General features: G+C 34.4%; 2 protein-coding genes across 10 annotated transcripts in view; both read right to left on the bottom strand.

The window, feature by feature from the left end:
• Positions 1-595: 595 nt before the first annotated feature.
• LOC111408794 (bZIP transcription factor 46-like) lies at positions 596-5838 on the bottom strand. Of its 9 annotated transcripts, none has more exons than XR_002705364.1 (5): positions 3938-5838; positions 3333-3409; positions 3071-3142; positions 2943-2972; positions 596-992 (listed from the first exon to the last, which is right to left on the bottom strand). XR_002705364.1 is itself a non-coding variant. In XM_023038565.1 (5 exons), the coding sequence occupies exons 1-4, from the start codon at positions 5219-5221 to the stop codon at positions 1113-1115; spliced, it is 1458 nt and encodes a 485-aa protein (XP_022894333.1). In that variant the 5' UTR covers positions 5222-5836; the 3' UTR covers positions 596-989; positions 1075-1112. The 9 variants fall into 9 exon arrangements, 4 of the variants coding, with proteins under 4 accessions (XP_022894333.1, XP_022894334.1, XP_022894330.1 ...); XR_002705362.1 differs by having other exon boundaries at positions 596-989; XM_023038565.1 differs by lacking the exon at positions 3333-3409 and adding an exon at positions 1075-1184 and having other exon boundaries at positions 596-989; positions 3938-5836.
• Positions 5839-11039: 5201 nt separating this feature from the next.
• LOC111408793 (protein DCL, chloroplastic-like) overlaps positions 11040-12997 on the bottom strand; it is a 6199-nt gene continuing 4241 nt past the window's right edge. Inside the window, exon 3 of the mRNA XM_023038561.1 lies at positions 11040-11442. Coding sequence (XP_022894329.1) covers positions 11266-11442 — 177 coding nt within the window. The 3' untranslated portion in view covers positions 11040-11265. The remainder of the gene's footprint in view (positions 11443-12997) is intronic.

Genomic DNA, 12997 nt, shown 5'->3' with positions numbered 1-12997 from the left:
GAATTTAGATAAAAAGAAATGAAATTCAAGAAATTAAATTGTCCATAACTTGTTTTATTGAGAATTATCAATTAAATGTGTTTGATTAATATAATTTTTCACTTTAAAAATATTGATAATTTGAATTTTTTTTGTGTTCGTATAACTTTATTTTTCATGAAAATTGTCAATCAAAAAAATAATATTTGATACAATTGAAAATAATATTCATTTTAAAAAAGAAAAAAAAAACTGAAAAACTAAAAACCACCATACCCACGGAAAATTCAATTCCCCAAAAAGGTGGAAAAAGGGATCACGTGAGGTGTTGCCGGAAAAACCAATTGCCAAGAAAATTGGTCTATCAAACATGCATAAAGATAAAAAATGTATTTTTTAATTTTCTACTTTAATGGAAAATTTGTGCAATCAAACAGGCCTTAAACTCTTGAGGCTATATTCGTCAAATAGAAGGTAAATATCTTGCAATCCAATGATCCTCTCCGACAGTTACTGAGTTTTTAAGCACAAGCATTTCACCTATGCCGTAATTTGCGGGGTTGAGAGTACCTAAATTGTTTTGTGTTCAACCTGGTTCGGCAGCTTACATCTTGCAGTCTCAAACTCACACACTATCCCATAGCGTAAGATAATGAACTGTTATGACAGTAACTCTACAAGGCATAAAGCCTTGTAATTAACAATTAAGTACAATGAAATAAGTTCTAATTCACTCCATTGTATGTTGTTTGGCTCTACCGTCTACCTACATATTGCGCGCAAGAGCGCAATTGCAACAGAAAACAATCAAAAAGATCTACAATACGACGCATAGTTTACAGCAAACACTACTCGTCTCATTTTTTTTCGATCTACAGCAGAATCTTTCATAAATATTTACAGTGACCTCTATACATATCCATGATGATATACATTCACCATGGCCCCGTTTGTGTACGTCTCAAGCACCGTCGATCTGCTCCATTCTGTTGATTCATCATCTCCAGAACCTGCTGACACCAAATGTAAATTATGAGGATCTCTTACGTGGATGTACAATGATGCAAGACATAATCAATACCAGTATTATCACACATATACACATAAATTCACGACCACATCCGCATATTCAGTCAGGCAATAGATACGACACACGGCCAAATTTTCGTTGGCAAGGAAGCCAGCACGTATCCCAAGTGCCTGTCCTGCAATAGTGGGTTCACAATTGCAACAGAATCAGACCATAAATGCCGTTGGGTGAGCAGCATAACATGCAACATGGCTCAATGAACTCCTGCTTCATATTAAATACTGCGTATCGAGAAGTCAGATATACCTTGTCATCAAGCTCGAGTGTTCAAGAGCCGAAATACAACCAACAATAACATAAGAAACCAAAACACCAGCTCATAATAGATCTTGTGTTATGATCAGTTAATATTGCATGCTTAATTTGGAAAAGAGACGTGGCTGTAGTTTGGGTGGTTGAGGATCATTAAGGGTTCTTTTGCGCCTCTAAACCAAAAGACAGCTTAAAAATAAGAAAAAAGAAATCAAAATAATAAGTGTCTTCTGATGAAATCGTATCTTCAACAATCAAAATGTGACTTATTAACCCCCACTCTCCACCCCAAAAGAATAACAGGAAAAAATGAGTTGACCACTATAGGCCATAAAAACATAAAATTTGAATGTATTTGGCTAGAGGGACATTTTGATTAACATTAATGCCTATCATGTCACATTGAACGACTTTACGGAAAAGATCCAGACAGCATGCTGCTTAGCATGAGTTCTTAACACTGGCAATACCTAAAAGTCAATGGGAGACAAAAACGTTGTAGATCTTCCATGATCATCGGAGCAGTAAAATAAATTTTGTTATGGCAAACCAGAAAAGGACAAATCTAATTGGAGGGTTCGGTAAATATAATTTGATGAATTTGATGAATAATATGAGTATGCAAATAGATGCAAGAGAGTAATAATGGACAATAGGATCAAGGAAAAGAAATAAACGATTATGAAACAAGGGTAATTATATTAGAGAAAGCTAATGGAAAAAATCTTAATTGACACTAAAGCCATCTTGCACCATTCATGAGAAATTATGAAAGGGAATGATTTTAAGAAAATAAGTTTGAGGCAGCGCAAGCTAAAACTTTCTTTTTCAAAGTCCATTTTTATTAATGCCAGAAGTAAGAGGAGAGGGATGGCTAATTTTCACCTGTTTGACCCACATTCTTTCAAAAAAATACATTCTTAAACAGTTATTTGACATCATTTTAACCACACATTTTTCAATAAAATAATATTACACACAAATAAAAAACTTTTTCCTATTTTTAACCACACATTTCCATCAATACACTATTAAAAAATGCATTCTTATAAAAATAATGTGGCTCAAACAAGGGCTAAATATTAAATTTCCTATAAGCAGGGAGACTAATGCATCAGTTAGTGGAATACAACAATGTCAACAAAGATGGCAAGAAAAAAATTCCACACGTTATTTGAGAAAAAAACACAAATGAGTTAGAACGCAACATGATGGTTAACCCTAAAGAATTGTGGAGTGTGTTTGAGGTCATAGCTTTTCACTCTTTACTATCATCTCTGCCTCTCCTCCTCCCTCTGTTTGTGATAGACAAATGAACATCAGAAGAGAAATATTTATATGAGCACATGGTTAACCTCATAAAGAGACCATAGCCATTCAAGATTTTTCAAGATCAAGAAGATATCAAGAAAAGGAAGTTCATTCCCTTAATGTAAAATTCCACGCATCAGAATAACAAAGACACAGAAGAAGATTAGCATACGTGACAAATTGAACCTTGACGCAGAATAGGAAACAACAGAGATATGTAACTAGTAAAGAAGGCTAAGAATGCTTAGAAGTTAAAAGATACCATGCAATTATTTTTAAGGACACATACAGGTAAAAATAAATGAGATACCTGATTCTTCTGCATTTCAATTACTTCTGCCTGCAGAAAAGAAGTCCAGAAACAGGTGTCACAATTAAAAATTACATGTTTCAAGGGGGTAATGAAATGGAGATGGAGAAAAGTATACTGTCAGTTACCTGTTTGTTCTGCATTCCTTGGTTTTCCTCCTTCAGTTTTGCAATTTCTGCTTCCAACTCCGTTGTGTATGCCTGGAAAAGCCATGCATAATAATAATAATAATCAATGAAAGTTGATGCATCATCTAAACAGAAACATACTTTAACAATACAATACTAGAGAGATTTAGGGATGGAGTTTTTTTATATTTGTGTAATTATTCCAGGTGTTCTACAAATTTTTGTGATTGTTAATTTAAGCATAGACTACTGATTGCGTTACCTTGAAGCAAATGAGACCTTTAAACTTCTCATGAAGTGCCACTTGTCATAACGTTTCATCTTTGGTCTCATTACACCCTATCACATTACATTCTGTTGCATAAGATATCTAATCTTCAGTAATGTTTGGGGAAGATGATAAAAGCAGGATGCTAATGACCATAATGCAAAAAGTGACTAGATGAAACCTATCATTGCTCTGCTAATCCATCGATTACTTTTGAGTATAGGATTTGCGGAAATACTTGCCACTCTGCCTTTATTATATATCGATATATTTATCCCGCATCTAATTCTATATTTTTTTTCCCAAAAGACTAGGTCATATGCAGGCTAATTACTAGTTTTCCTTTTAGTACTCAACATCATCTGCTATATAAGGATGAGACATCTTTCACTTTTAATGTCAAAGGTTTGTTCAAATGGCAGTTTCCTATTTCAAAACCAAGCATCCAGAACCCAAAAAAAAAAAAAAAAATCACACATTTATCTCAAAACTATCAAACTAATATGCTTGAATTTTATAAAAGCATCATAATTATAAACATCATGTTTATCCCAAAACTATCAAGCTAATATCTCTATTCTGTATATTAAGATATATACCTGCTTTCGAGCTCGTGATCTTGCAGCTGATTCTCTGTTTTTTATCATTCTTTTCTGCCTCCTTTCCACAACTTTCTCCAGAGCAGGACCTTTCCTGCCCCGTAAGCCGCCACTAAACACATAAGGGACAGGTAATATGGAAGATGTATCTCCATTATTCTTTGCAAACCCATCTTTTGAAAAAGCTGGAGATCCTGTGGCAACAGAAACACCCCCAGTTCCTAAACTAACCACCCCAAGTCCTCCACCCTGTAGGCCTGCACTAGAAACTAAATTATTAGTCTTCACTGGATCAGAATTCCCAAGAATCCCGCCCCTAGTTGCTGGACTACTCAACTGTCCACTACTTGGAATACCCATGGGAGCTCCATAAGGCGAGGCAGGCTGCTTTGGAAGAAGCTCGTGCTGCTGCTGCACAGGCCTTTGTTGACCATCCGGCTGTTGTCCGGCAGGTTTGACTCCATTCACATTCAGTGGTAAATTTGCAGACTGCATATCAATCTGATTCCTATCCATGGGAGCTCCATAGGCGAAGGCAGGCTGATTTGGAAGGAGCTCTTGCTGCGTCAACTGCTGTTGACTCTCCATCTGTTGTGCAGCAGATCTGAACCCATTCACATGCAATGGTATATTAGAAGACTGCATAGCAATCTGATTACCACTTCCAGGAATCCTATTAGCCATCAACCCTGCATTCCTGTTAGCCTGTTGATACAGAAATCCCAATCCAGTATTGTTCCCACTGCCAGGCAAATCATCAAAACCTCCAATACCGGTAGGATTTCCAGCAAACTGGGCATCTTCCCTCGCTACGCCTGCTTTCAGCAAGAATTCTTCAAGTGTTACCTCCCCTAAAGTCTGTTGCCTCCAAGGCATATTCAAGTTACCAGCATCACCATTCTCATTCTTCACGCCACTATACTCATTCCACCTCTCTCTCCAGACCTCATCAACTGTCTTCTGGCTCAGTGTCCGTGGAAGCGTCAAGGATCCCTGCCGCTGCAATTGGCCAACCCCTTCTTGGCCACCAGCTCCACTAGCGGATCCCAAGTTTTGATTCTCCTCGGCACTCCATATGTTCTTCAGCAACTCATCCATGTTCATCGACCCAAAATCCTTTCCATTCATCCCCATGGAGATTTGGAGCTCATCAAAAGTCAATGAATAGATTGATGACTGCCTTGTCAAAGGAAAACTACCCGAACTACCCGGTGGCCTTCCACCACCGCCTCCATCGGCTGGTGGATCATTTCCAAAATTCTTGAAGTTAAAATTACTCCACATTGCAATCAGACTGGTAGCTTACAACAATGTTCAAAGCCAATTGCTTTATGATATCACCAAAAATAAGCCAGATCAATCTAATTATCTAACACTCAACCTCTATTAATTCTTATCTCTATTTATCTTTCCCTGTGCATACACCCCAGACCTATAGATGCATGAAATAATGTAAATGTGCATATATATCTGCGAATTGGTAATGCAATGAAATTAGATGGATATTAACACCTAACGATTTCAAGATTAAATTCTACTAATACATTTCATCTCAAAGCATAAAGTAATCAGCAGATTCTGCCTAGCTATCTAAAACAAGTTAAACCCACACACAAATTCATCCCCTGAATTTACATGCAAAACCAAGTAAATACAAACCACTGATTTTGAAGAAACCCACCAAAACTCAATCCAAATGAGGAAATTGAAAACTGGAATCAAAATTAGAAAGCAAATGTAAATGAGCCCACATGAAAGTATCTTAAGAAGTGATCAAGAGATCAGATTGATTCCACCAAGTATTAAAAATATCTATGCACCATGTAAAAGCTAATAATTGACTAATGGTCCAAAATAAGAAATGGGAAAGAAGTCTTAATAAGCAGATAATTACAAGAAAATTATGAGATTAGCATAGATATTAAATAAATTTTGAGTAGCCAAAAATATCCCAATATTTTTTTGGTTGTCGGCTGGTGGAAGCTTCTCTTGGGCTGTTGCCAAGTGTCCTAAGACGGCTTCTAGCGGGGTAAGATAACAAACGAGAAAGAGTTGTGGGACCTAATGGATAAATAACCATGAAGTAGGGGGATTAGGTGTTCTAGGTGGCCAATAAGATCACGCGAGGTGGGAGAATCTAGGCCGTCCACGCATGGAAATTTCTAACCGTCAGATTTTGGATGAGAGTTGGGTTTTGTCGTTTAGCTGCGATGGGAGAGCACGGCCGTTGGAAGTCCGTTGCGGTTTTGGCCTTATATGGTTTGATCTTTCGCTTGGCTATAGAGTATATTTGACGTCTTTATGACGTCATGGTTGTGTAAAATTTCAAACATTCCAATTTCCAACATTACAGATCACAATTTTGTGGAGAGGCCGTTTTATTTATATAAAATAAAATAAATAAAAATGGAGGGGGAAATAAAATCCCACCATGGTTAAATAAATAATATTTTTAGTTATGTTAAAAAAATCTTTTGACATTTATTCATCGTAATATTTATATTTCTAATTTATTCATCATATTTTTATTTTAACATTTCATTAATTAGTAAATTTGTTATTAGTCACGATTTTTGTCCGATAATACTATTGGCGTACTTCAAACTGAAACACAAATATTTGTTCTAAAATTTATATTTATTTTTTAGTTATTTAAATATGGGAGGAGCAAATAAATATTTTTACTAATTTTTTTGATAGAAGACGTCATTAGGGACAACTTGTGTTAATTTGAGAATAAAAATACTTGAAAAAAATTAGAAACATAAATATGATATCAAGTAAAGATTATTAACATTTCGTGTAATTCAAATGTGGAATAGTTATGTGACAATTTATCTAGCCTTCTACACATTTTGACGTGAAACTCCAACACGAAACGTTCTGTCATTCACGAGTTCAATTGTAAACTTATATGTTGACTCATCCTTTTTTTTTTTTTTAAATTCATACAAAATACAAGATACAATATATAGAATTAGTCAAACTACAAAGTCAAATGCATCCTATAATTTTTAATACTTTCTTTCTTTTCGTAAAGTCTAAAAATTGAAAAATAAAAATTATTTTCTATCCAAGACCAACAAAGGCTGAAAATGGGAATTAATGTTATTGGTAATTACTTACTGCGGTAGTTATCCTACACGACATTTTCAATGACGATTTGTGATTTAATTTATTAATATGGTAATTTTTTCTTACATCATATATCAAATTACGAATTGTCATATGTATACTACGTAAAACAATGATTGCATGTGACATTATTCAAAAATAGGCGTTTCACATCATGATCCCAATACAAGATTTGTCGATTGAGGAAAATCTGATTGTGCCTATGGACATTTGACAACATAACAAAAAGACAAACCCTTTCTATCCCTCTCTAAATTTTAGTTTGTTTCTTTGTTGTTGTGCACTATTACTTGTGCCAAGTGGCTAGATATAAGAGATATATAAACATCTTTTTCACATGAACGGAACTAAATTAGACTCATATTTTATCTTTCTTTGCACTTAGTTGATGTGCATGGTTGTCATATGAAAAGCCAAACAAATTAAGATAAGACTATACAAATAAACTATATAAAAATTTGAGCTACTTTTCTTACCAATATCGATCTTTTAATACAAAATTTTAAGTTTGAGAGTCTGTTTGGACCACATTAATTGGACAAAAAAATGAGAAAGTTGACCGTTAGACTTCATGTGCAGCCCACCTATTTTGACCTCATGTTTCTGATGTAGGCCCCAAAATTAACTATAACGGTCATATTTTTTCTACTAATTTCCTTCAAAAGATGGCTCAAACAGGGGCTGAATATGATATCAGAGCTTATGAAACTTTAACGATCAATTCGGTCCGATGAACATTTGAACTTAGGTATCTCGATTCATCTAAAACTCAAACGAATAATCGAAGTTCAATTTGAATCTACTCAAACAAACCACAAACTTATGGGTCATATTCAGAGTTAAAACACTGCATCAAACAAAGATGCAAAGTTAAAATTATAAGAATCTAGGCTCGATAAAAATAAAATCACATATTGCTAAAACATAAAAATATTATCCAATATATGATAAATCAGATTCTTTCTCTTAATAAAGTAGACCAATAAACTTATTCCCATATCAACCAAACCATAGACCCTATACACAAACATTTGTCGGTGATGCCTAGTTCCTTTCTCCTTTTTCCAATTTCTATGTCGGTAACTCTATACTTGACAATTGTTGCCCACACAACCTTTTTCTCCCACAAACATTGTTTTTTATTTTATTTTATTATTATTTTTTGTGGTGTTTGAAATATCATAGTAGCCTCATCTTTGTAGGATTAAAATTAAATTTTTAATAAATTTTGATAAAAATTAATAAAATATATAGTTAAAAAATTATGACTCTATAATATATGTGGTTAAAATTAATTGTTACTTTAATTTAAATTTAAATTTTAGAGTGCATTTGAGCCCTTTTAATTTTGAAAAATGTATTATAGAATAGTAAATTGATCAAGAATGTGTGGTTAAAAAAGAATGAAATTTTTTTGATTTACGTGTAATATTATTTTAATGAAATGTGCGTGGTTAAAAATGATTACGGTAAAAAAAATAATGTGAAATAATTGGTGACAAACACGGGCTTAATTTCTACCCGGAGCTAAGCCCTCATTTGGTAGCAATTTTTTACAAAAAAATTTAAAAAAAAATCAAAATTTTGAACATTATTTCACTATTTCAGCTGTCATTTTTTATCTTTTCACTTATAATTGGGATCCACTTTTTCTTTTAACAATAAAAAAATCAATTCTTATAATTATTACCGCTCTAAGTGCACCCTTTAGTTGGTTAACCAACCACCAAGCATTTGCATGTTCCTACTTGACTTATTTATCATTATCCATAACTGACTAAATAATTATTCTTATCATTATTCTTGTTCAATGGTCATCTTCTACGAGGACACGTATCAATGTTCATAACTTTCCAGAATGCCTTTTGCAGGACAAATAAAATTATTCAGAAGCTGTTCTACGAGGACACGTCTCAACTCTAATAATCGTGTTCATTGTCAATGTCATCATTACGTCAGATAGACTACTGACCAAATCCTATATTATATTAAAACTATCAAATCCAATCCTGCCATCTGTAGTCTTGTCTCCAAGTCAACCTAACAAGAGATGTTTGTTTTTCCCCCAAAACAACCGCTTCTACTTCTTTTTCTGCTGATTTAAGAATAAGCTACATTAGGGCTATCCTCCTGAATTTTTCTAGTATGGTTCTATTAATTCAGCTCTGAAAAAGATCGAGCCCATTTGGCTCGAGGCTCGGGTCGAGCCCCATTTTTAAATGCCGGACAAAGCTAGAGACAGTTCGTGTAACTTGCCAGAACTGAGCATATATTTAAAAGAAGATAAAAAAATAAAAATAAAGGCAGCCAAAAATAGGCAGTAGGTTGCTGCCAAACAATGCAGCAACCTACTGCCTTTTTAATTATTAAAAAAAAAAAAAAAACTCGAGCCGGTCCTAGCCTAATTTTTTTTTACCCAGCTCGGGCCCGGAAAAAGCTCAAATATTTTACCCCAGCGGAGCCCAAGCCTAGAATTCCGGCTCGTGAGTCGATTCGACTCGACTCGTTGACATCTCTAGTTCAATTTACACTAACCTGAGAATAAATCAAAGCTGGCAATAAGGATGATAAAATTATACATAATAGAAATAAGTAGTGAATAAATAAATAATACTTATAAAATCTATTAAATTGTGTGGTTGAAACGAAATTAAATAATTTATAAATTGTCAAACGGAGGCTAAATCATTAACATTTACATTAGGTGAACAGGTTTTACTAATGGACATAATTTTATGAAAGCATTCTTCCATGCATGTGACTTTAATTTTCAAGTTAACCAGACCTCTCAGTGTTGCGTGGATCAAAAATAACATATATATGTTGCAACTTCATATCCCTAATTACCATAATGACTAATCCACCCAGCAATTTTAAAACTATGCTTTAAGCGAAGCGTAGGCAAAAGCCTAGAGCTTCGTAGATAACTCACACAAGCTATCGAAGAAGATGAGCTCCCAAGTTGAAGATAATGAACGTAAAATAGATATCATAGTGAAGTGAACGACGTAGAGCTGAGGAGCGAGCTCCCCCCTAGGACATTGGAGTCTATCTGAATGTAATGGGGAAAGAGTTTATGACGAAAAAGTATAATATTTTTTTTTCACAAAACACTAGTGATGTTTAAATTGCTGCAAAATTTTCATTTGGATCGAATTGCATTATATACATATTGATGTCAGAGTACTGATTACAGGTTCAGCGTGTAATGGAAATAGAAAGTTGAGCAGCCAGGTAACGCTCATTCAAAGGACATTCTTAATCCTCAATGAATTGTTATATGGATTCTTGTTGTCCGGTATGTTTTGGAAATTACTTAATAGTTGCCAAGAAAGTATAAAGATTTGGGGCTGTAGTTACTTTTTAGGGGTTCAAGGTTGGTCAGGTTGGGGGCTGACAAACTTCACACCAATCCAGTAATGGTATTCTTTTGAGTTCAGTGGCCTCGACTACTGGAATCGAAAAATGATAGATGTACAGCATGACATTCCCCCCATGTGGGGGGAATCCGTGCATTAATGGGAAACGCGGGGGAAAAATTAATAGATCATGCCACATGAAATAGTATAAATAAAGGTGTAATCCATAATGTATCTGTAGCCGGATTGATTGGAATCAGACGCCCAAGGCACCTAAAGAAAAAATCTCATTTATCCTTGTGTCACACGCATAAATTGGTGACATGATACTATCTGAAAGAAAAGATTACGAGAAAGTTCTCCTTCATTCAAAATTTTAAAATGAGACTCATCCACAGAAAAGAAATGAGAAGACCTAGTTTATTTAGTTGATGTTTGCGATTTTCAAGCATGGAAATTGAGACCACCAGCAAAATTAAGTTCACGTTCCTGTATTGTTTTCTACCCAAAAACAAATGAAAATAATGACGTAAAAATAGAAAAAGGCTCCCTTGAGTTTGTAGGCAAAGCTTTAATCAAAGCACAGTTCCGAATAATAATGCTAGAAGAAGAAGCAACTATATCTAACTTTCTAATCAATTAGAAAACCATCTTAAATATTCATAAGAGAAAATTATACCAATTTCCAAACAAATGAAGTAAAAGAATTCTCAACATCACCTCTAACTAATACATTAAGCTTCAGCATAAATGAGCGATACACTAAGCCTAAAGCCATATGGGAAATTTTCAAAGGAATATAACTATAGGCAAGCACGATTCAAATGCTTACCTTCAATCGTGGTGTCTACGCCTCCGAAAATGCCTAAGTATGAAGCTGTCTGCATACAGAGGATAATTTTTTCGGATCAAACCCTTTATGCATTTCCAGTATGAGAAGTCAACCAATTCTCCATCCTTCCGAACTATGAATAAACATCGTGAACTTTCAAAATTAGGATGGTAGCCAATCTGTCAAGAAGAAACAAGGAACGCACAGCAATGAGGAAATTATTCAATGAAGCTTTAATGGATGCCTAAAATAAATAACTATATCTAATAAGAAATACAAAATTCACCAACCAAAGAGGATCTTCTGGAAAAGAGAATCATTTAGGCGTGTTGGAAATGGAAAATAGTTGGAGAGGAATGTGATGGCGATAAGAGTTACATGTTAATTAGGATTTCATAAAGGAATTTTATTCAAAATATATCTATTTAAATTTGATTAGATTAGTTCAACTATTTCGACGTGTTTTAGTTTGTTAGAAGTTCGTTTGATTTTTGAATAGATCGGACCCCTTTCTTTTCTTGCTATTCAATTGTTCGTTGTCAAATTAATACGCTCCTGCATCAAAATAACAAAAGAAACTTCTAACTCCTGCTTATCCATTTCTGAAGCTTTTGGTTGTCACAAGAAATCCGTAACATCCCACAACTAAAGGAAATTTTCAGTGCAATACATTGCAGTAGATAAATTCAATGCACGTAGTTACATTTCTTTTTTGCTTTTCCTAAGGTTTGATTTGATCTGTTTTCCTTGATAATGCTGTTCACAGCCCAATAGAGCCTTATGTAACCTTAATAAGAGAAAAAGATTTATTTGGTAGGTTTTCTTATCCACAAATATTCACAATATACTTTTTAACAATCCATTAGATTCGTCGCTACATCTAGGAAGATGTAGTGCGATCAAATCATTTGCAAAAATGTCAGGTCATGGCTTGTTAACTTTGGTCTACCTCCCTCTGATACTATAGGGATCACATCACTTTTGTGAATGTGAGCTTCTATAAGTTTATGCATGCACAACCAACAACCCAATTTATCCTTTCTTTTAATTTATCCACAATTGGTGACACCTTCAGTTCTAATTTACAATATATCTTGTTCCTAGCATCATCAAATGAGTAACATACCCAAGGAACTCATCTTCGATGTGTCTTGTGAGCTCATCCATGACTAAATTTAAAAGATGAGGAATTAAGATAGAACTTCAATGCAAGCCTATAGTGGTAGGACATTCTATATTACTTCTGTGCCAATACATCTCATGCTCATGTCCTAAATAATATTGATTTAGTAAATAGAAATTTTCCTTCTTTCTGGAAAGCAACACAACACTCTCTCAGGCACCCTATCATAGGATTTTTCTAAGTCAATGAAAATCATATGCAAATCTTGTTTCTTTTGGCTATACTCACATATCAATCTCCTAAGGAAGCAACAACTTTCATACCTGCGATTAATCTAAACTCAAGATTGACCAAGTTACCAATCACAGCATATCACAATAAAAATCATACCGTCCTTTGTCCCACCAAAACACAAAAACCAGGAACAACTTCAAATCAATCCCCTCAATCATTACATAGACATAGAAACTTACCCAGAATTGAAAACTTTATTGACATGTTCAACTCTAGATAACATCTGGTTCTATATACAATTGCTCATTATAGCTGCACAAAAATAATCTAAGACCGGTAACATCAATTCTCAAAATTCCAATTATAGGGCAAAAAAA

The sequence above is a fragment of the Olea europaea genome, chromosome 14 (genome assembly GCF_002742605.1).
Source record: "Olea europaea var. sylvestris chromosome 14, O_europaea_v1, whole genome shotgun sequence".
Classification (NCBI taxonomy): domain Eukaryota; kingdom Viridiplantae; phylum Streptophyta; class Magnoliopsida; order Lamiales; family Oleaceae; genus Olea; species Olea europaea.
This window is presented reverse-complemented; position numbering and strand designations above follow the sequence as displayed.

Coding starts and splice junctions, on each gene's coding strand:
- LOC111408794 (XM_023038562.1), bottom strand. CDS start 5,221: ATGTGGAGTAATTTTAACTTCAAGAATTTTGGAAATGATCCACCAGCC. Junction 3,143..3,937: donor GATCACGAGCTCGAAAGCAG/GTATATATCTTA, acceptor TGGCTTTTCCAG/GCATACACAACGGAGTTGGA. Junction 2,973..3,070: donor AAGGAATGCAGAACAAACAG/GTAACTGACAGT, acceptor TCTTTTCTGCAG/GCAGAAGTAATTGAAATGCA.